General features: G+C 49.1%; 1 protein-coding gene across 1 annotated transcript in view; it reads right to left on the bottom strand.

The window, feature by feature from the left end:
• Nucleotides 1-23,291, bottom strand: part of HDAC6 (histone deacetylase 6) — a 61,646-nt gene extending 38,355 nt beyond the window's left edge. Inside the window, 11 exon segments of the mRNA XM_060253266.1 lie at nt 748-813; nt 1,569-1,695; nt 2,793-2,861; nt 5,617-5,721; nt 6,949-7,046; nt 9,302-9,398; nt 9,490-9,530; nt 10,167-10,251; nt 18,867-18,955; nt 20,858-20,962; nt 23,226-23,291. Of these exon segments, the coding sequence (XP_060109249.1) occupies nt 748-813; nt 1,569-1,695; nt 2,793-2,861; nt 5,617-5,721; nt 6,949-7,046; nt 9,302-9,398; nt 9,490-9,530; nt 10,167-10,251; nt 18,867-18,955; nt 20,858-20,962; nt 23,226-23,291 (948 nt within the window).
• Between the last annotated feature and the right edge of the window lie 432 nt (nt 23,292-23,723).

Genomic DNA, 23,723 nt, shown 5'->3' with positions numbered 1-23,723 from the left:
AGCTGTGCTCCTCTGAGCTCCTGCTGAATTCAAGGTCTGGCCCCACAAGCCACAGAAACCACCACACTTTTGCTTCACTCTCAAGGCTATGAGGCTCTAGGATTTCCCTTCCACCCTGAATTGGTGAAGGCGCAGAGGGGGGCAACAATCTCCCCCCAGCCCCATCCCATCCCATCCAATACTGGACCACACTTATCTTTGCCAGAAGCAAAGATGTCCTTTATATCCCCACCTACGGGTGGCTAGTCTTGTGCTCCCATGCCCTTTTACGAGGCAGATTATACCAAGTGAATCGATCCAATGGGGCAATTCAGTGAACAATGCAATAGGCAGGGCTTTTTTGTGTAGCAGGGACTCCTCTGCATATAAGGCCACGCCCCCCTGATGTAGCCAATCCTCCAAGAGCTTACAGTGGGCCCTGTAAGAAGAGCCCTGTAAGCTCTTGGAGGATTGGCTACATCAGGGGGGGCATGGCCTAATATGCAAAGGAGTTCCTGCAACAAAACAAAGCCCTGGCAACAGGAATTAGGGCTCTAGAACCAGTCAGAAGTCTAAAACCAGAACTGAAGCAAAGCCTAAATATTAAATGCTGCAAAAATTCCATAGCAGGATCCTGATTTCAGCAAGCTGTATACAGTGGGGTAGACCACGGTCCCTAATCCTTTATCCAACTAACTTTGTGAATCCTTTAGTATCGGTAGTCTTTGGAACAGGTAAAGGCCGCTCCATCTATTTCACGCTCCTTACCTCGAAAGCGACGGGCAGGAGGATATGCAAAAAGGCAGAGAGGTAGTCAGCATCTCGCATTCCTGTCTAGAGGGAAAGAAAGAGCAGATTTTGGCTCTTGAGAGAGACTCCAAGTTTGCTTATTGAAAATACATACGAGTACGCACTCACGCAAACTCACACACAGATGCTGGGCAAAGAAGAAGCCTCAAATAACTAAAAAGTGCACTCAGACCCATTCCCCACTAGCCTTAAGCCGCTCTCACGCTCCTCTTCTCCGCGGGGCTTCCGTCGAATTTCACACTATCTGCCCCAGGGCTGCAACTAGCTTGTTAACAGAAAGGGGATATTCCTCTTCTTATGATGCCAGCCCAAGAGCTTTGAATCCTGAAATGCAGGCTAATCCAGAAAATGTGTAGAAATATTGGAAGATTATGACTTATTCATCGAGATATACTGCGTGGAACTCTCCTGCATGGAAGCATTCCAGCAATCTGCTTCAAACGGACTGCCTTGAAATGAAATGAAATGGACTCTCTACCTTTCAGTATTTCTTTGTACACTCCCATGTACGTGTGACTCTTTCAGGAAACATTTGGAAACATTCAGTGGAGGAGTGGGGAATCAAACCCGGTTCTCCTAGATAAGAGTCCGCGCACTTAACCACTACACCAAACTGGCTCGATCTAGATCTGCCTGGAAGCTTTCTCCAAGGCTGCTACTGAATTGGGAGCCAAGCCAAAGTCGTCATCCACTCAGAACACTTTCTCCCTTTCATCCACAATTTCAAGCCAGGACACGGAAAACACCACGGGTTTCGCGCTACCTCCGAGCTTCCCTACCTGGTTCCAGGGCACGTTGATGTTGTAGCCCTCTCCCCGGCCTCGGCCCACGGTGTCACTGTTGGATTCTGGAAGATGGGGCCAGAAGTTGCCTTCTTCATAGCGGTGGACAGAGAAATAAAGGACGCTGGGCAAGAGAAGTCATGGTAATGAGAACTGTCCCCCATCTGCAGTCCCCCCCCACAAATGTCACCCGAATCAGAGACACTAACCAATCTCCCAGTGCAGAAAAGGGCAACTAGAATGATTCAAGGTTTGGAACACTTCCCCTATGAAGAAAGGTTAAAACGCTTGGGGCTCTTCAGCTTGGAGAAACGTCGACTGCGGGGTGACATGATAGAGGTTGACAAGATTGTGCATGGGATGGAGAAAGTAGAGAAAGAAGTACTTTTCTCCCTTTCGCACGATACAAGAACTCGTGGGCATTCGATGAAATTGCTGAGCAGTCAGGTTAAAACGGATAAAAGGAAGTCCTTGTTCACCCAAAGGGTGATTAACGTGTGGAATTCACTGCCACAGGAGGTGGCGGCAGCTACAAACATAGCCAGCTTCAAGAGGGGGTTAGATAAAAATATGGAGCAGAGGTCCATCAGTGGCCATTAGCCACAGTGTGTGTGTGTGTGTGTGTATATATATATGTATATGTGTGTGTGTGTGTGTATATACACACACGCACATATATTGGACACTGTGTGACACACAGTGTTGGACTGGATGAGCAATTGGCCTGATCCAAGATGGCTTCTCTTACATTGTTATGTCTGTGGCAGTGATGCTCTGTATTCATGGTGCTTGGGGGGGCACAGCAGGAAGGCTTCTAGTGTCCTGGCCCCACTGATGGACCTCCTGATGGCACTTGGTGGGGGGCTGGACACTGTGTGACACACACTGTTGGAATGGATGGGCCACTGGCCTGATCCAACATGGCTTCTCTTATGTTCTTATATTCTCCCACTAGCCTTATGCCGCTCTCATGCTCTTCTTCTCCTCCGGGCTTCCGTCAGATTTCACACTATCTGCCCCAGGGCTGCAACTAGCTTTGCCTTTCTCGCATGGCAAAGAGAAACTGGTTTTTAGAGGATCTTGTTAGCTGCGCGAAAGAAGCGGGAGCAAGTTGCAGCCCCAGGGCAGACAGTGTGAAGTCCCACGGAAGCCCCCGCGGAGAAGAGGAGAGTGAGAATGGCCTAAGGCTAGTGGGGAATCGGTCACTTTGTCGTTCCACACCTGGGATTGTCTTCAAAGAGGTATTGGGTGCCTTGTCCGTGATGTACATCCCAGTCGACAATAAGTACCCTGGAAACAAAAGAAAATACAAAATATCAGAAATTGGGAGGGAGAATGGAACAGAGCTCAGCTTTGGAACTGAAATGAGGCCATCAAATCCACAGTGTTCGTGGGATCCCCCGAAGGATGCCCAGGAGCTGAAATTCAACAAGAGGGGTGGAATCGCTTCCCTAGAATCCTGCCCCTCCCTTGAGTTCTCAGGCGTCACTGGGAAAGGAGCAAGACAGTGAAAGCAAATGCTGACCGTCAGGGCTTTTTTTTGTAGCAGGAGCTCCTTTTCATATTCGGCCACACACCCCTGATGTAGCCAATCCTCCAGGAGCTAACAGGGGTCTTAGTACAGTGCCTACTGTGAGCTCTTGGAGGATTGGCTACCTCAAGGGTGTGTGGCCTAATATGAAAAGGAGCTCCTGCTAGAATTCCGCCCCTGCATACAGTCTCTCGGCTTGACTTCGCGAACGAAGATTTAAGAAAGGTGCAGTAGTCCACGTTGTGGGTTGTGGATGTGGATACCCTTCAGGCCGGCGCAGAGGAATTTTTAGGTAAAGCGCAATGTGCGCAGTACTGGCTCCACCCTTTCACCTTGGGGTCATCTGCCATGGCCCAGTAAGCCGGGACGCCGGCAGTGAGTCCTCCAGGTGGTAGATGTTACATTAACGAGCTCTGTCTGCCCGGGCTTGATGTTAAGAGTTTTCCTTCTCTTGGCTGGCGAGGTTGGTGAGCCCAGCCTGCCCATCCGGTTATACCGCCGGACATCCAGTCGCACCATAACGTGGCAAACTCTGTGAAAACGGGGAGGGGGGGGGACCAGCGAGAAGGTGTTGCCACGGATGCAGTAATGTAGGAGAGGCCATTGCAATGACCATCTGCCAATGACCACGCAGCGTTCACTACACCGGGAAAGGAGAGGCGATGTATTGCACATGCACTTTCCCTGGGGGTGCAGGACACCCAGAGGGAGCCCCCCCCTGCATACAGTAATTATTAATTATTATTCCTTAAGCATACCAAAAGCAGGGATATTTTTGAAGGAGGAACGCCTTTGCATATTAGGCCATGCACCCCTGATGTAGCCAATCCTCCAAAAGCATACAATAGGCCCTGTAAGCTCTTGGAGGCCTGGCTACATCAGGGGTGTGTGGCCTAATAGGCAAAGGAGTTCCTCCTACCAAAAAAAGCCTTGCCAACCATAACACTGACTTTCCTTAAAGGCATGCGGGACAGCAGCTGAACATGGCACCAGAATTCATGACCCTGTCACCAGAAAGGGAAACAAAGGTACTATTAGAGTCGTAGGAAGAGGAATTTCACAGAGCAAGATCAGAGATGCCCAAATACACACTGGCTGTGATGAGCTGAGCGGTCCTCTCTTAGCATTGTAGAGCAGGATTTCTGCTCTTGAAGCTGACAGCTAATCCAGAACGCAGCAGCCTGGGTACACACAGGTACCCCTATGTCAGGACATATCCAAGCGGTGCTTCGCCAGGCTGCACTGGCTCCCAGCTCCCGTTCTGGAGCTCTTTCTCTACATCAGTAATGCACCAAAACCAACAGTGACGTATAAAAACTCAACCAAAAACAACGGTCATGTACAAAAAGTCAAGACAGGGATGCCAGAATATCCTGCTTCGAAATCTTCAGACAGAAACCTTTTATTTGTAACTTGGGAGTCAAATGCAACCTTGTGCTGTCGTTGCAATCATTGACTGGCTTATACATGTTTCTAACTTCTGGCGCACATTTTTTGCTTCTTTATCTACAGCAGGGGTGTCGAACTCAATCGTTATGAGAGCCTAAAGAGCCCTTGTTGGGCCAGGCAATGTCTGGTTGGGCCGAGCCGTGTCAGCTGGGCCATGTTTGTACCTATTTAGGTAGCAGAAATATAAATTTTATAAAGGACACAAGCAAACACAAATATATATTTTTAAAAAACTTAAAACACGCTTAAAACATTAGTAGTCATGGGCCATAAAGCTGCTTTCTTTGTATTTCTCCCATGAGATGCAGAGAACTGGGCAAAGGAAGCTCTGGCTCTTTCCTTCCTTCCCCAGGGACTTTTGGGGTGGGGGACCTCAGCCCATAGAAGGAAGAGAGGCTTGGTTCAGTAGCTCTGCTGTGTGATTGAGAGAGAATACAATGCGAGCGAGGTCACTATAATGGATAACACAACAAAAAATACAAGCTAGTGACCAATTTACTAAGAAATATATAGAAACCAGTCCAAATGTCCAAAACATGTACATTCAAGTCCCAAAGTAGTGTGGTGACAAGCCAATCGATTAAGTACTTGTTTCTTTCCCGTCTTCATCAGTCATTTTTGTTGCGTGATTGAGAGAGCCTGGCAAAGCAAGCTATTCCTCCCCGAGGAGCCTCAGCCAATGGAGAAAATAGAGGCTCTGCTCTGTAGCTCCTGTGCGATTGAGCAAGCCTTGCAAAGCAAGTTGTGATGAGAGAGAGGGAAAAGGAAGCAGATGACAGCCAGTTGTTTGGGGGCTTGATAGGAGCCCTCCAGGGGCCTGATTCAGCCTGACACCCCTGATCTAGAGGTTTCTCCTGAAACAGCTGCTGCCAGAGGAAACTATGAGCCTTCCCAAGGTACAGGCCTCATGCCAGGGCTAGAAGTTAATGCATCCCTTTTGGTTGAGGGCAACTGCAGACATGGCTCCCCACAAGCCACAGACCGATATCACTGAGCCGGGACCACAGAAGCTTGAGGAGACTCGCTCCCCAACCTGAGGGTGTGATCCAAGTCTGCATCACTCACCGGTCCACTCCTGACTTCTGCCGGGCATATTGGGCCGCGATGCCCACACTGTTGAACATACAATAGCCATCCATCTTGTCATGCTGGGCGTGGTGTCCAGGCGGCCTGAAATGCAAAAGAGACGCGAAACCCTGAAAAGCAGGCTGCCACAAAGGGAATACAACAATTAAACTGTGGGATTCACTGCCAATGGCTCCAGGCGTAGACAGCTTTCATGGAGATTAATGGAGGAGAGGTCTATCAGTGGCTACTAGCCATGGTGACTGAGGGGAACCTCCAGGTTCAGAGGCTCAAAACCTCTGAATCCCACAGCCAGGAGGCAACATCAGGGGAAGGTCTCAGCCTCAATGCCTTTCAGAGGAACTGGCTGGCCACTGTGTGAGACAGGATGCTGGACTAGATGGACCATTGGTCTGATCCAGCAGGGCTCTTCTGATGTTCTTATGAAGGCCTCAGCCTCTCTGCCCTGTTGCTGGCCCTCCAGAGGAACTGGCTGGCCACTGTGTGAGACAGGATGCTGGACTAGATGGGCCACTGGTCTGATCCAGCAGGGCTCTTCTGATGTTCTTATGAAGGCCTCAGCCTCTCTGCCCTGTTGCTGGCCCTCCAGAGGAACTGGCTGGCCACTGTGTGAGACAGGATACTGGACTAGATGGACCACTGGTCTGATCCGGCAGGGCTCTTCTGATGTTCTTATGAGGGCCTTGGCCTCTCTGCCACTTTTGGCGCTCCAGAGGAACTGGTCAGCCACTCTGTGTGTGGCAGGTTGCTGGACTAGATGGACCATTGGTCTGATCCAGCAGTGCTTTTTCTAAATACTTATGAAGATCCCGGCCTCTCTGCCCTATTGTTGGCCATCCAGAGGAACCAGTTGGCCACTGTGTGAGACTGGATGCTAGATTAGATGGACCACTGGTCTGATCCAGCAGGGCTCTTCTGATATTCTTATGAAGGCCTCAGCCTCTATGCCCTGTTGTTGGCCCTGCAGAGGAACTGGTCGGCCACTGTGTGAAACAGGATACTAGACTAGATACACCACTGGTCTGATCCAGCAGGGCTCTACTCTACTTATGTTCTTTTGAAGGCCTCAGCCTCTGTCCTGCTGTTGGCCCTCTAGAGGAAGTGGTTGCCCATTGTGTGAGACAAGATACTAGACTAGATGGACCTCTGGCATGATCCAGCAGGGCTCTTCTGATGTTCTTATGAAGGCTTTGGCCTCTATGCCTTGTTGTTGGCCCCTCAGAGGAACTGGTTGTCCGTTGTGTGAGACAGGATGCTGGACTAGAAGGACCCCTGGTCTGAACCAGTGGAGTACTTATATGCTTGTCCTACCTGACCAATGCCAGCCCGTTCCGGAGCTCCCCAGTCAGCACTTTCTCTACAAGTTGCAGGACGGATCCAGCAGCGAGGCAGGCACAGTGGTAGGAATTCTTGGGCGGGGTAGAAAAGAGAAAGAACCAAGCTAGACTGGATATCTTCCACCCGAGTGACAAGCTTCCCCCTCCTGTAAGGTGAAATGGAATTCCCCACATCCCAACCAATAGCCCGAGTGAACCCCGATAGGTTCTCTATTTTCCTCCACACACTCTTGTTCTGGGAAGGAAGAAACCACAAAGCAGCTCAATGCCCACCATGCTTTGAAAGAAAAATAACCTGAATCCTGTAAGACAACACACAGTACAGTCAGAATACATCCAGTAGCGGATGCAGAATGTAACACTCTCAACTTCAGCTCCTGGAGTGCCCCTTCAGGAGTGCTTATGCCTGTCTGTTATGGGGGAAATGGAAACAGCTGCACATGCATTGGTCCACTGCCTCTTCCGTAATGACCTGAGATACAGAGCCAGTTTGGTGTAGCGGCTAAGCGAACAGACTCTTATCTGGGAGAACCGGGTTCGATTCCCCACTCCTCCACTTGCAGCTGCTGGAATGGCCTTGGGTCAGCCATAGCTCTCGCAGAGTTGTCCTTGAAAGGGCAGCTTCTGGAAGAGCTCGCTCAGCCCCACCCACCTAACAGGGTTTGATTCCCCACTTGTCCACTTGCAGCTGCTGGAATGGCCTTGGGTCAGCCATAGCTCTTGCAGAGTTGTCCTTGAAAGGGCAGCCTCTGGGAGAGCTCTCTCAGTCCCACCTACCTCACAAGGTTGTGGGGGAGGAAGATAAAGGAGATTGTGACCACTCTGAGATTCAGAGTGGAGGGCGGGATATAAATCCAATATCATCTTCTTCCACATGTACTTATTGAACCCATCCTCCTCAAAAATCCCAGGAAAATCAGAGGAATGCCACGTCTCCTTTCTTCTTGCAGATGGTGAATCTGAAACCTCGGACAGAGTTGCCCAATTCTGTATGGCTGCCAGAGTCTACTGAGCTCCAGTGTTGATTCAGTGACATGCGTTTGCTTTTTAATATGTATATATTTTTATAAGATGAAGTCTGAGTCCGGTGACCAACAGAGTTTTAATTCTGGATATAAGCTTTTGTGTGACGAAGCGTGCCCGCACACAAAAGTGTACACCCAGAATAAAACTTGGCTTGCCTTAATGGTGCCGCTGGACTCAAATTTTGTTCCGTTGCTTCAGACCAACACGGCTAAAGAAGAAGAAGAAAAAGAAGCAGATATTGGATTTATACCCCGCCCTTCACTCTGCAGCTGCATATAGAGTGGGGAATCAAACCTGGTTTTCCCAGATAAGAGTCTGTGCACTTAACCAGTACACCAAACTGAAGCAACTGGCATGCATATAAAAGCTGACATCCAGAATTAACCTTTGTTGGTATTAAAAGTGCCCCTGGACTCCAACTTGGTTCTGTTGCTTTAGACCAGTGGTTGCCAAACTGGCTTGGGAGCCGCATGTGGCTCTTGAAACCCCCACTGCTCCATCGGCCGGGTTTGAGAAGGCATTTCTCTCTTTAAACCGCTTCTTCTAGTCAAGCCAGCTGGCAGCTTAGAGAATGCCTTTAAAGTGAAAAGTTGCTTTCTTTCCATCTCCATCTCCCCATCTTCCTTCCTTCCTTCCTTCCTTCCTTCCTTCCTTCCTTCCTTCCTTCCTTCCTTCCTACCAACCAACATAAAAGAAGCCATGTTGGATCAGGCCAATGGCCCATCCAGTCCAACACTCTGTGTCACACAGTGGCCAAAAAACCCCAAGTGCCATCAGGAGGTCCATCAGTGGAGCTAGCTCTTCCACTGCGCTCCTCCCAGGCACAAGAATACAGAGCATCACTGCCCCAGACAGAGAGTTCCAACAATAAGCTGTGGCTAACAGCCACTGATGGACCTCTGCTCCATATGCTTACCCATTCCCCTCTTGAAGCTGTCTATGCTTGTAGCTGCCACCACCTCCTGTGGCAGTGAATTCCATGCGTTAATCATCCTTTGGGTGAAGAAGTACTTCCTTTTATCAGTTCTTTTATCAGTACTTCCTTTTATCAGTTTTATCCTTTTATCAGTTCTAACCCGATTGCTCAGCAATTTCATTGAATGCCCAGGAGTTCCTGTATTCCTTCCTTCCTTCCCTCCCTCCTTCCTTCTTCTTCCCTCCCTTTTCTCAAACCGTTCATTTCTTGTGGCTCTCAAACATCTGACATATAGTCTGTGCGGCTCTTCTGTTAAGCAAGTTTGGCCACCCCTGCTTTAGACCTACACAGCTGCCCACCTGAATCTCTTTTTATGGATACATACCGGGTGAAGGTAGACAGAATCGTAGATGTCCGACAGGGACCTCAGCTCAGCTTCACTCATCGTTTCGGTGGATTTCATGAGTGCCAGGTACTCCTGGCTGTTACGAAAAAAGGAAAAGCAAGAGGTCAGCTTGGGAAAGGGCATCCCTCCCCCGGTTCGCAACCCAGTCCTCCCCCGGCTGCCTTCACCTGTGAGCCAAAAGGATCTCCTCCTCGGTGATTTCACGAGCCTGCAAGGGAAGAGATCACACATGGAATTCGTTGCCACAGGAGGTGGCGGCGGCTAGAAGCACAGACAGCTTCAAGAGGGGATTGGATCAACATCTGGAGCAGAGGTCCATCAGTGGCTATTAGCCACAGCATATTGTTGGAACTCTCAGTCTGGGGCAAGTGATGCTCTGTATTCTTGGTGTTTGGGGAGGCACCAATGGGAAGGCTTCTAGTGTCCTGGCCCCACTGATGGACCTCCTGATGGCACCTGGTTTATTTGGCCACTGTGTGACACAGAGTGTTGGACTGGATGGGCCATTGGCCTGATCCAACATGGCTTCTCTTATGTTCTTATGTCTGGGGCAGTGATGCTTTATATTCTTGGTGCCTGGGGGGGCAACAGAGGGAGGCCTTCTGGAGCTCTGCCCCTGCTGGTGGACCTCCTAATGGCACCTGGATTTTCGGCCACTGTGTGACAGAGCATTGGACTGGATGGGCCACTGGCCCGATCCAACATGACTTCTCTTCTGTTCTTATCAACCTCTGGAACCAGATTCCATGTTCTCCTGCTAGATCCCCATTTTCCTTCTACAGCAAAAGGGATTAAAACCCCCAAGGGTGGTGTGTGTGTGTCTTGCTCCCTCCCGCCCTCTCACCGTCACTGGGACGCAACGCTCCAGCAGCTCCCATTCCAGCAGTTTCTCCCGTATGGCCACCAACCTCTCTGGGCACTCTGGAAAGCTGGAGAAGAAAGAAAAAACTGGCGTACGGGGCGCATGACATATTCAAATCCAGAGGAAGTCCAAAAGGGGTGCAAAGAGCGGAACAAACAAAGGGGGCAAATCCCATCCTGAAAATGAGTGGAGAAGGAGCACCTGCCCCGATGTGAAACGCACACAGAGACACAACCGATACCTCCCAGGCTGAGGCAGGGTCCGAGGACGTCTGATTAGAGGCAGGGTAGTGATCATTACCTAGATCCCAGTCCTTTAATCTGACGGGTTAAGATTACGGCGAGACAGGAAAGAGGGAGGGACACCATTCCAGGGTGGGGGAGAGGAGAGAACAGAGTGAATTTAAGCACTTTTGACTGCTGCCATTATCACGAGAAAGACTCAAGGAAAAGATGGCTGGAATGGGTGGGAAGGAAGTGGGATTGCAATGAAAGAGGCGGGGGGAAATTAATATGGTGTGTTATGGGCATAATGAGTCATGTTGGGACAAGGCTGAGATCAGAATTTACACTTGAAAGGCAGGGGTGGTGGGAAGGCTTCTGAGACCCCAAATCCAAGGCACAGGCACATGACCAAGCCTCGAGCTTTTACTCTAGTTCAGGGGTGGCCAAACTGGGGCTCGGGAGCCGCATGTGGCTCTGTCACATATATTGTGTGGCTCTTGAAGCTCCCACAGCCAGCTTGAAGAAGGCATTTCTCTCTTTAAATCATTTCTCCAAGTCGTCAACTGGCAGCTTGGAAAGTGCATTTAAAGTTGCTTTCTTTACACCTCTCCCACTCCCCATCTATTTATTTCCTTCCTTCCTTCTTCCTTCCAACATCTGACATTCATGTCTTGCAGTTCTCAAACATCTGATGTTCATGTCTTGCGGTTCTCAAACAGCTGACATTTTTCCTATGTGGCTCTTGTGTTAAGCAAGTTTCATCCCTGCTCTAGTTTGGCCATCCCTGCTCATGGCCATGGAGAAAAGCACCTGGTGATTATTCAGGAAGCTCAGGGGGCCAGTTTGCGTGCATCTGATTTTCTTTTTAGTAGCACAGTGATCCCATCCCCAGACAAAGGCTCTGTGTTTCTGCCTTCATCACTGCGCTGTTCTGAACGTTTGTTTTGGTTCATCTCAAGAAAGAAATCAAAATTCCAAAATGCTGCACACAGTTTTGCAATGGCCAGGTCTGGTTTATTTCTGCAAACAGGCTTGACAAATAATTTATTCAAAATGGTAGTTTGGGAAGAAGAAGAGATTGGATTTATATCCCACCCTTTGCTACCTGAAGGAGTCTCAAAGCAGCTGACAATCTCCTTCCCCTCCCCTCAACAGACACCCTGTGAGCAATACAGCTGAGCCGTAGAGTCTTGCGAGCAAAAATCCTACTTCATGAGCTACTGGCATTAAAATCGTGAGCTACAGCGTAAACTAGTTTGTTCTGGAACCATTTTTCCTGAGCTAAGACAAAAATATATGAGCCAGAAGCTAAAAAAACTGTGAGCTAGCTCAGACTCACTCAGCTTAGAGGGAACGTCGCCTGCAAGGTAGGTGGGGCTGAGAGAACTGCTCTTGATAGAACGGCTCTAACAGAACTTGCGACTGGCCCAAGGTCACACCAGCTGGCCGCATGCAGGGAATCAAACCCAGTTCTTTAATTAACATGGAAGGACTGATATTATGTGACCAATATACATCTAATATATACTGAACACAATCTGAAGCGAGAAAACATCAAATATGATTAGCACCAGATGGTTTTAATTGTTCTTAGTTGTTTTTAACTGTTTAATTTGCTTTAGTTGTTTAACTATTTAATTGTTCAATTGTTATGATTTTACTGGTTGTGAGCCGCCCTGAGCCTGCTTCAGCGGGGAGGGTGGGATATAAATCCAATAAACCTTAAACCTTCTCCCGGATTAGAGTCTGCACTCTTACCCTCTACACCAAACTGGCTCTCCCTGTCCCCCACCCTATCGTCCATCCAGCATTACAGCTCTACCCCCAAAAGCGGTGTAAGTGTAGTTCCTCCTGCTCTCTCCCCACCCACCAGCTATCAACTAGTGTTCTAATCTCTGCAAAAATCAAACATTCCCTGTTCCGTGTGTCAGCTTTATATTAAAGGTCAAGGTAGTCCCCTGTGCAAGCACCAGCCGTTTCGACTCTGGGGTGACGTTGCTTTCACGTTTTCACGGCAGACTTTTTACGGGGTGGTTTGCCATCGCCTTCCCCAGCCATCTACACTTTCCCCCCAGCAAGCTGGGTCCTCATTTTACGAGCCTCGGAAGGATGGAAGGCTGAGTCAACCTGGAGCCAGCTACCTGAACCAGCTTCCGCTGGGATCGAACTCAGGTCGTGAGCAGAGGGCCCCGACTGCAGTACTGCAGCTTTACCACTCTGTGCCACGGGGCTCTTTATATTAGCACAACCTTAAAGCCAAGATTCCTACAGTGAAAGCGATACGAAGCTGGCACCTGATCTAGCTGGATGAGAGTAATCTAAAAGAGAGGATCTTTGAAACACAGACCTTAAGATCTCTGTGAATAAAAAGCATCTGAAGCAACCCTTCAAGAATGCAGTCAGGCGGGTCTGCAGAGCAGTGATGCGTGAAATAATGAGGTCTAGGAAGGAATTACAACAGCATCTCTCAAACACCTGGGGCAGGGGGCAGGCAGTGCAAAGAACTCTGCATTCCTTTGGGCTTCCTCCCTCTAATTTATACTCCTAATTGTGCTTATCGATAGCAGGCATGCAAACAGAAGGAAGTTTTTGAGTCCAGTGGCACCTTTAAGTCTAACAAAGTTTAATTCTGGGTATAAGCTTCTGTGTGCGTGTATGCTTGAGGAAGTCTGTTTCAACGTATGTGAAAAAGCCCACGCACACACAAGTTTGGTGTAGTGGTTAAGTGTGCGGACTCTTATCTGGGAGAACCGGGTTTGATTCCCCACTCCTCCACTTGCACCTGCTGGAATGGCCTTGGGTCAGCCATAGCTCTGGCAGAGGTTGTCCTTGAAAGGGCAGCTGCTGGGAGAGCCCTCTCCAGCCCCACCCACCTCACAGGGTGTCTGTTGTGGGGAGGAAGGGAAAGGAGATTGTGAGCCGCTCTGAGACTCTTCGGAGTGGAGGGCAGGATATAAATCCAATATCTTCTTCTTCATCTTCTTCTTATACCCAAGACTACACTCTGTTGGTCTTAAAGGTGCCGCTGGATTCAAACTTGGTTCTGTTGCGTCAGACCAGGGGTGGCCAAACCGTGGCTCAGGAGCCACATGTGGCTCTTTTATACATATTGTGTGACTCTCAAAGCCTCCAACACCCTGTCAGCCAGTTTGAAGAAGGCTTTTGTCTCTTTCAATCACTTCTCCAAGCCAAGCCAGTCAGTGACTTGGAGAATGCATTTAAAGTTAAAGTTGCTTTCTTTCCACCTCTCCCTCCCCATCTATTTTCCTTCCTTCCTTCCTGTTTTGCAGCTCTCAAACATCTGAAGTTTATTCTATGTGGTTCTTACGTTAAGCGAGCTTGGCCACCCCTGCTTCAGACCAACATGGCTGTCTACCTGAATCTAACATTATTTTAAGTTTCACGGCCAATCAGATCTCCAGTGGCCAATCAGAAGCCTTGCTGGGCAACAGCCGCCCCCATGACCGCACCGACTTTCTACAAACACTTCAAGGGCACCAGGAAAGGTGTCGGTGGGCACCATAGCGCCCACGGGCACCGTGTGGGGACTCCTTGCCATCTCATGGTTTTGTGAAAGAGACTTCCATCCCACCTCGATAGTGTAGGAACTGCACAAAAAGCAGGGAAGGAGTAACACGAAAATGCAGGGAGGAAACAGAGAACACGTGGGGGGGGGCACCACAGCCTTCTCAAGTCTCCAACAAGATTTGTCAGCAGTGCACAAAACTTAACAACTGGTCTGAACACACAGCAGAATGAGGCCGCCGACAGCTGAGATGGTCAAAGAGATAGTAGCATTTCTGAAGTAAGAGAATCGCATTTTTCTTTTCTTCTTTTTGGTATTTTTGTGTTTGTGTGTGTGTGTGCGCATGCACACATGCATGCACCTGAAAGTCATGGCAACCTCTGGGGATTGGCCCCTGCTGAGGGTTTGGAGAATATCCAGGGAGGAAGAAGAAGAAGAAGAGATGACTACAGATTTATACCCCACCCTTCTCTCTGAATCAGAGACATAGAGCAGCTTACAATCTCCTATATCTTCTCCCCCCACAACAGACACCCTGTGAGGTAGGTGGGACTGAGAGGGCTCTCACAGCAGCTGCCCTTTCAAGGACAACCTCTGCCAGAGCTATGGCTGACCCAAGGCCATGCCAGCAGCTGCAAGTGTGGGAGCGGGGAATCAAATCCGGTTCTCCCAGATAAGAGTCCGCGCACTTAACCACTACACCAAACTGGCTCTTAATAGGTCATTTGATAGGGCAATTTCACCATCTGCAAGAAGAAAGGAGACGTGACATTCCTCCAATTTTCCTGGGATTTTTGAGGAGGATGGGTGCAATAAGTACATGTGGAAGAAGAAGGTATTGGATTTATATCCCGCCCTCCACTCTGAATCTCAGAGTAGTCACAATCTCCTTTATCTTCCTCCCCCACAACCCTGTGAGGTAGGTGGGGCTGAGAGAACTCTCCCAGAAGCTGCCCTTTCAAGGACAACTCTGCGAGAGCTATGGCTGACCCAAGGCCATTCCAGCAGCTGCAAGTGGAGGAGTGGGGAACCAAACCCTGTAAAGTAGGTGGGGCTGAGAGAGCTCTGACAGAAGCTGCCCTTTCAAGGACCGTTCTGCCAGAGCTATGGTTGACCTAAGGCCATTCCAACAGCTGCAAGTGGAGTAGTGGGGAATCAAACCCGGTTCTCCCCGATAAGAGTCCGCACACTTAACCACTACACCAAATTGGCTCTCCCATCCAAGTACCAAGGAGGTCTCCCATCCAAGTACTTGCCAGAGTCGGCCCTGCTTCCGATATCTGATGAGATCAGGCTTGCCCGGGCTATCCAAGGCAAGGCAGTAATCTCATTTTTCAATGTTCCCCTGCATTCAGAACTCCCTGCAAGTAGAAAATTAACACAGCATGCAAAGAGCTTGGTTAGATCCCCCCCCCCCCCTTGATGTGTGCTTATTTGTTAATTTTCGGAGACTTTTTACATGACTCTCCCCACCTATAGTCTCAGGTAGCAGAGCCCATTTCGACTGCCTCAAGATCCCGCCACTTCATTCTGCCGGATGCGCAGGCCACGTCCGGAAGTCTGAGAAACGGCACATCTGATAAAGGGAACACATTCTCTTGGGACTGAATATCAGAACAGAGCGGGAGCCGGGGAAACAGTGGCAGCCATGGGACGACTGGGTGTGAAGGGAGAGAACCGAGAGAGAAAAGATGGCGCGTGTCCACCGTACGAAGGACGCAGAAGAGGACGGGGCTCGGAGTGCAACGGACGAGTGAGCCGAGCGGAATGGGATTTAAAACGAAGGGAACACCAACGAGATTTACAAGCAGCACAGAGGAGGATAAAATCCGGATTATATTTACCCACATCCAAACCATGGGTACTTTTCCCCCCCTGCCGGGAAAAAAATAAGTCAATGGTTTTGGAGTCAGGAAACAGACATTAGATGCCCAAGCTGCTCAGACCAGAGGGTGTGATGGGAGATAAAGCCCAAAGACCTGCTGGACTACAACACCCCTGTGGACTGTAGCACGCTTTTTCACAAAAACCATCCCTCTTCCCGCCCCTTCCTGCCTCATTTCCTTTTAAGGCTTTCAGACATTGAAAGAAACAGTCATAATCAAGTGAAGTTATAGGTGCAGAAAGCTGCAATTAAGAAATCAGGGTTGCTACCTCCAGGTTTGGGAAATTCCTGGAGATTTGAGTGTGGAACCTAGGAAGGGAACGGCAGGACATAATGCCATAGAGCCCACCCTCCAAAGCAGCCACTTTCTCCAGGGGAACAGATCTCTGTTGTCTGGAGATTGCACACAATTCCAGGAGAGCTCCAGGCCCCGCCTAGAGATTGGCAAGCCTACAGAACAGGCGCAAGACCCGCCCCCTCCCCCCAGGGGAAGTGCACTTGCAGCGTCTCCTCATACAGTCACCGTAAGGGAACTGTATACCACCAGTTTGCAGCGAGCATACAAAGCACTGATTGGCTAGTGCCAGACCGTCAGAAAACCACTGCACCAACAACCCAGCGCACAATTTAATTTTTAAAAAGACTGTTTCTCCCCTCCCCCCACCTAAAAACAAGTTGTCATCTGGACATTTACACATTTAAAAGTTCAAGCAGTGCTTCCTGCTTATCGCAGGAGATATTCTTGGTGCTTGGAGGGGGACAAGAGTGGGAGGGCTTCTGGAGTTCTGGCCCTGCTGGCGGACCTCCTGATGGCTCCTGGGTTTCGGCCATGTGACACAGACTGTTGGACCGGATGGGCCATTGGCCTAATCCAACATGGCTTCTCTTATGTCTGGGGCAGTGATGCTCTGTATTCTTGGTGCTTAGGGGGTAACAGTGGCAGTGTTTCTAGCACCCTGACCCCACTAGTGGACTTCCTGATTGCACCTGGTTTTTTTGACCACTGTGACAGAGTGTTGGGACTGAATGGGCCACTGGCCTGATCCAACATGGCTTCTCTTATGTTCTTATGTGACACAGAGTGTTGGAATGGATGGGCCATTGGCCTGATCCAACATGGCTTCTCTTATGTTCTTATGACAGACAGGGCAGCCCTCCGGGAATTCTTTTCGCCCTTTTTCAAAGTCCACTCAACAGTGCCACCCTCATAGCTCTTTCCTGGCAGTCTCTCTCGGCTTGGCTTCGCGAACGAAGATTTAAGAAGGGTGCAATAGTCCACGTTTGCTGCAGGCTCGCTGGTGGCTGACAAGACCAATGTGGGACAGGCAGGTCCGGCCACAGCGGCTGCAGGGAAAAGTAAGCCCCGCTGAATAAAACACTGATCCTACTCAGGGTTTTTTCTCTCAGTCTGACTTGGGGAGCAAAAGCTACACCCAACATAAGCTCCAATGTTATCCAGTGAGGCATCCTCCCAGGAAAATAGCTTTAGGATTACACCTATGTCAGCCAAAGTGTTCCCATCCTGGTATTCACAGTTTATCCTTGATAATGGCCTCTTTGCTATAATCTCACCTTGCTTAAAGTTATTTAGATTCCATGCCTCCCCCCGCCCCCTGCCCCTTCTCTCATAGGTTCAGGGCATCTTCCACTCTAAAATTCCCACCCCTTTTCAACCTTCTTGGAGTGTGACTAAAGGATGCCGCAGCATGACTCTGCGTGAACAGGGCCATCAATGTTGCTCCAATCAGCGGCGGACCGGGTCTAAAAATACTGGTTGCCAGCAGCGGTCATTTTGTAGAAAAATAGGTGCTGGAGCTCATCCAGGTATTGTTCTGTAGCTGCACCTACTATTCAATGGACAAGGAGGTGGAACTCTCAGGAGGAGGAGGAACTCTCAGAAGGAGGAGGAGGAACTCTCAGAAAGGTTCAGGAGCTGTGCTCCTATGAGCTCCCACGGAATCCGAGGCCTGGTTGCCAGGAGACAAAGGGGCCCCCGCCCACAGTGATAAGGCTATTGTTTTTATAAGAAAGAAATAATACGTGTGGGGGAAAGGTGGAATTAAAACTTTTGCGAAATTAATGCACATGTGTATTTTGCGAAATCAATGCGTAGTGGCAGGATGCAGTGGATATTAAATGTAAATACAGACTGCATTTTCTCCAGGGGAGCTAATCTCTGCCCGCTGGAGATCAGCTGGAAAAGCGGGAGATCCCCAGGCCCCACCTGGAGGCTGGCAACCCTAAATACAGTGTAAATTTTAGCTGCATTATAGTAATAATATTGGGGCTTCTATTATATTTTCAAGCTACTAAAAGGACATTAACATTTTAACTATATTGTCTAACGTTTAAGGGGGCCCACGTTAAAAGGGGCCCATTTGCCATCGGGCAAGCCGACACCCCAGCCAGTCTGCCACTGGCTCCAATCAAAGACGGTTGAAATCAGTGTTCTTAGGCTAGAGTAACTATAAGACTGCAATGTGGGTCACTCTTGTGGATTACCTCCCCCTAAAAAAACCCGGTGGGGGTAGGAGTAAAAGACAAAACAAGCCAGGCGAGACAGAGATCATCTACGATTACAATCCAAAAAGAGCAGACGAGATCAAGATTAAGGGACTGGGATCAGGAAAAACTGAAAGCGTTCTTTCGTCTTTCCCAAGATTTCAGAAGCATTATCTATGCCAGGGGTGGCCAACGGTAGCTCTCCAGATGTTTTTTTTGCCTACAACTCCCATCAGCCCCAGCCATTGGCCATGCTGGCTGGGGGTGATGGGAGTGGTACGCAAAAAAACATCTGGAGAGCTACCGTTGGCCACCCCTGAATGCTACACATTTTAGCACAGCTTCACAGTCATGCCATGCATACACACATACAAATCAAAGGGCACGGAGCCCTTTAGAGGGTCTTTTTGCCTGGGTCTGTACCCCCACTGATTTCAAATCCACAGACACCCACTGGGGAAAGTTAAGTCACCTTAAAACCAGTTTCAAGGGTGCACCCTGACTACTGCAACATCTGAGGTTTCAAAGCCCACTCTCCCAAGTACCTCTTATCCCATAAGCAGTGAAATTCTGTCATCCGCTCATCCCAAACCAGGCCTGTTCCGACAGGTACCAGGCATTCTGCAGCAAGATCCTGGTGGGGGAAAAAAAATTATGTAGAAAAGTCGGTTATAGGTAACTGTGGGTATTGTAGTCCTGACTCTCGTCTTACATTTGAGCCCTTGCCTCCTCTTTTTTAAAAGAAGAAAATAGTATACCTTAAAGAAAAGCTAGGTGGGTATAAAGATGATTTTTCCTTTACCATGGATCACAAACAGCCAAAGAGCCAGTGTGGTGTACGAGATACAGTGCTGGACTAGAAACATGGAGATCCAGGTTCAAATCCCCATCCACCACAAAAACTCATTGAGTGGCCTCAGGATACTTATTTTCTGTAAGCCTATCCTACCTCAAAGGGGTGTTGTAAGGATAAATAGCAGGGGATAAACTGCTACATAAATTGCCCTCAGCATCTTGAAGGGCAGGAGAAAAATGGGTAAACAGATGGTCTTTAAGCAACATGCATGGGATGGAGAAGGGAGAGAAAGAAGTCCTTTTCTCCCTTTCTCACAATACAAGAACTCGTGGGCATTCAATGAAATTGCTGAGCAGTCAGGTTAGAACGGATAAAAGGAAGTCCTTCTTCACCCAAAGGGTGATTAACATGTGGAATTCACTGCGACAGGAGGTGGTGGCGGCTACAAGCATAGCCAGCTTCAAGAGGGGGTTAGATAAAAATATGGAGCAGAGGTCCATCAGTGGCTATTAGCCACAGTGTGTATGTGTGTGTGTGTGTGTGTGTGTGTGTGTGTATATATATATATATATATATATATAAATAAAAAAAATTTGGCCACTGTGTGATACAGAGTGTTGGACTGGATGGGCCACTGGCCTGAATAAACATGGCTTCTCTTATGTTCTTATGCCCTGAAGCTTTTAGAATTATGGAATAGGGCTTATTTTCAATGCCTAGCAGTAAGACTGGATTTTACAGTCTGATCCGGCAAAAATTCAGTTGGAAAGCGCACGGAAAGTGGATTGAAACGGCATTATTTAGCATTTAGAACACAGCCCTGGGTTAAACCACCAGCATCTCCAGGTAGAGGATAAGGTAGCAGATGCTGGGGAAGACCTCCACTCAAGATCTTGGATAGCCAGCAGAACTCAAAATAGGCCACACTTAACTTTGAGAGTCTGATTTAGCACACAGTGATTTTTTTTCTCACCCTGATCTAGATGGCCCAGGCTAGCCCGATCTCGTCAGGGCAACTAGAATGATTAAAGGTTAGGAACACTTTCCCTGTGAAGAAAGGTTAAACCGCTTGGGGCTCTTTAGCTTGGAGAAACAACGACTGCGGGGTGACATGATAGAGGTTGACAAGATCACGCATGGGATGGAGAAAGTAGCGAAAGAAGTACTTTCCTCCCTTTCTCACAATGCAAGAACTCGTGGGCGTTCAATGAAATTGCTGAGCTGTCGGGTTAGAACGGATAAAAGGAAGTCCTTCTTCACCCAAAGGGTGATGAACACGTGGAATTCACTGCCACAGGAGGTGGTGGCGGCTGCAAGCATAGACAGCTTCAAGAGGGGACTGGGTCAACATATGGAGCAGAGGTCCATCAGTGGCTATTAGCCACAGCATACTGTTGGAACTGTCTGGGGCAGTGATGCTCTGTATTCTGGGTGCTTGTGGGAGGGGCACAGTGGAAGGGCTTCTAGCCCCACTTGTGAACCTCCTGATGGCACTTGGGGAGGTTTTTTTGGCCGCTGTGTGACACAGAGTGTTGGACTGGATGGGCCACTGGCCTGATCCAACATGGCTTCTCTTATGTTCTTATGTTTAGAGCTTAGAAGCTAAGCAGGGTCAGTCCTGGTTAGCAGTCTGATGGGAGACCCCCAAGGAAGTCCAGGGTTGCTATGCTGAGGCAGGCAAGGGCAAACCACCTCTGTTCACCCACCTCCCTATCCCAGAACTCAGGAAGCCCAACCTACCAGATGCTGCATGCCCGAGACCAGATCCTGTGCATCTTTGTTCAACCTCTTGGCTCGCCCCTTCCTCTTGGCCTCCGGCAGCCCCCCTTTTCTGTTTGCTTTTCTCTAGAGCAGCCAAGAGACGACAAACAGATCAGTTGGAAGGACGCCCACACAACACAGGCCGCAAAGATTCTCCCCTCCAGTCTGGGGCAGAAAGAACAGTTGGCCTGCCCCACTCGTGTCCATCAAAGGTGCTCCTTTGGTGGGCAAACAAGAGAAGTCTGGTGTGGGTAACTCCACCTTTGGTACTCACTGAGGCTTAGTGACCCTGAGTTCAGTGGAAGGACAATGTCCAGCTGCTCCCAAAAGAACTTTCCTCTTTCTCATGCTTTTTAACAGTCCTTATCTTTAAAGCAGTGGTCCCAACCTTTTTGGCACCAGGGATCGGTTTTGTGAAGGACAATTTTTCCACAGACCGGGGTGGTGGGGAGGGCACGGTGTTTTTTGGATGATACAATTGTGCACTTTATTCTGGTGTGGTGGTTAAGTGTGTGGACTCTTTATCTGGGAGAACCAGGTTTGATTCCCCACTCCTCCACTTGCAGCTGCTGGAATGGCCTTGGGACAGCCATAGCTCTTGCAGAGCTGTCCTTGAAAGGGCAGCTTCTGGGAGAGCTCTTTCAGCCCCACCTACCTCACAGGGTGACTGTTCTAGGGAAGGAAGATAAAGGAGATTGTAAGCCGCTCTGAGATTCGGAGTGGAGGGCAGGATATGAATCCAATGTCATCGTCTTCTTCTTACATTGTAATATATAATGAAATAATTATACAACTCATGGCCCAGTTGCTAACAGGCCACGGACTGGTACCAGTCCACGGCTCGGGGGGTTGGGAATCCCTGCTTTAAAGGACTGGGTTGTGTCTTTCACCCACTGGACACCGGTGGACTGAGTTCATCCAAGTGCTCGGGATAGCTTAATGAATGATTCTTTGATGGGTAGCCACCATTTAAGGTATAAGACACCTAGTCTTAGCAACGCACTTGGCCTCAGATTCTGGCAAGTTTTGCTCTGCGTGTGTGTGTGAGAGAGAGAGAGAGAGAGAGGGGAAGAAGAAGAAGAAGAAGAAGAAGAAGAAGAAGAAGAAGAAGAAGAAGAAGAAGAAGAAGAAGAAGAAGAAGAAGAAGAAGAAGAAGAAGAAGAAGAAGAAGAAGAAGAAGAAGAAGAAGAAGAAGAAGAAGAAGAAGAAGAAGAAGAAGAAGAAGAAGAAGAAGAAGAAGAAGAAGAAGAAGAAGAAGAAGAAGAAGAAGAAGAAGAAGAAGAAGAAGAAGAAGAAGAAGAAGAAGAAGAAGAAGAAGAAGAAGAAGAAGATGATGATGATGATGATGATGATGATGATGATGATGATGATGATGATGATGATGATGATGATGATGATGATGATGATGATGATGATGATGATGATGATATTGGATTTATATCCCGCCCTCCACTCCGAAGAGTCTCAGAGCGGCACACAATCTCCTTTATCTTCTCCCCCCACAAAAGACACCCAGTGAGGTGGGTGGGGCTGAGAGGGCTCTCCCAGCAGCTGCCCTTTCAAGGACAACCTCTGCCAGAGCTATGGCTGACCCAAGGCCATTCCAGCAGGTGCAAGTGGAGGAGTGGGGAATCAAACCCGGTTCTCCCAGATAAGAGTCCACACACGTAACCACTACACCAAACTGGAGAGAGAGACCAACGCTCAGCAGGTGGAGGCAGCCTGCATTTTCTGTGAGTCTGATGAATTATTTAAAAACCTCCTTGGGGACAAACCTGGAGCCACCTTTCCTGTCCCCTCCCTCCCAATTCTGGAATAACCTCCCTACGTAGGTGTGCCTGGCCACCTTGCTCTTGACCTTCAAGAGGCCGCTGAAGACAATTTCACTGAGGACCGCAGCGGATTGAGTTAGCTTTTCCCATTCCCTCTGAAGTTTTTATACTGCAACTTTTTGTGGGTTTCGTAATAGTTGTTTTGTTATGTTTCATTTATATTATAAGCTGCCTTCCCACCCGACTGTGGCTTGCAGGGTCCTGGTTGCTGCCTCCCACCAGCTGGCAAATCAGGCTGTCTAGGACGCCGGCTTCCTTGGGGCACTGAATTGGGAGCCCCCCATGGGACTCGGTGATGTTATCAGTGCAGGGGGAGGGGGGGAGGACCAGAAGTTAACCTGCCTTTTGTGCCAGACAGCCAAGGGCCAGCCCTACCTCCCACTTGGATATACTGAGCTGGAAAGGACCTCCAACAAGTCAACCATTCCAACCCCCCCCCAGACAATGCACAGAATTCAAAATTACCTCCCCCCCCCGCTCTATGCCTCAGGAAGGGGTGATTTTATCGATGGTACCTGAGTCTCCGAGGGCGGCACTGAGGGGGCGTCCAAACTTGAGGCATCTCCTTGATCAGAAGACATCGTGGGGGCGCCTGGTGCCCCCTCGCTTCAATCCTGCAGAAAGAAAGGAACAGAACACAACTCGTGTTACAAAGGATGATGCTAGGGACAGAGAACCAACTGCCCAACTCCAGACAGACTCGCCGAAGCACCAGATTCTCCCAAACAAGACAGGCTATCAATACAGAAAGATCCAGGTGGGCAGCCATGTTGGTCCGAAGCAGTAGAACAAAGCAGGAGTCAAGTAGCACCTTTAATCAGGGTCTCAGAGAATCAGAGCAGCTTACAATCTCCTTTATCTTCTTCCCCCACAACAGACACCCTGTGAGGTGGGTGAGGCTGAGAGAGCTCTGACAGAAGCTGCCCTTTTAAGGACAACTCTGCAAGAGCTATGGCTGTCCCAAGGCCATTCCAGCAGCTGCAAGTGGAGGAGTGGGGAATCAAGCCCGGTTC

Source organism: Heteronotia binoei, chromosome 13 (genome assembly GCF_032191835.1).
Source record: "Heteronotia binoei isolate CCM8104 ecotype False Entrance Well chromosome 13, APGP_CSIRO_Hbin_v1, whole genome shotgun sequence".
In the NCBI taxonomy this organism is placed as follows: Eukaryota; Metazoa; Chordata; class Lepidosauria; order Squamata; family Gekkonidae; genus Heteronotia; species Heteronotia binoei.
Note: the sequence above shows the minus strand (reverse complement) of the source record. Positions and strands in the feature narration are given on the sequence as shown.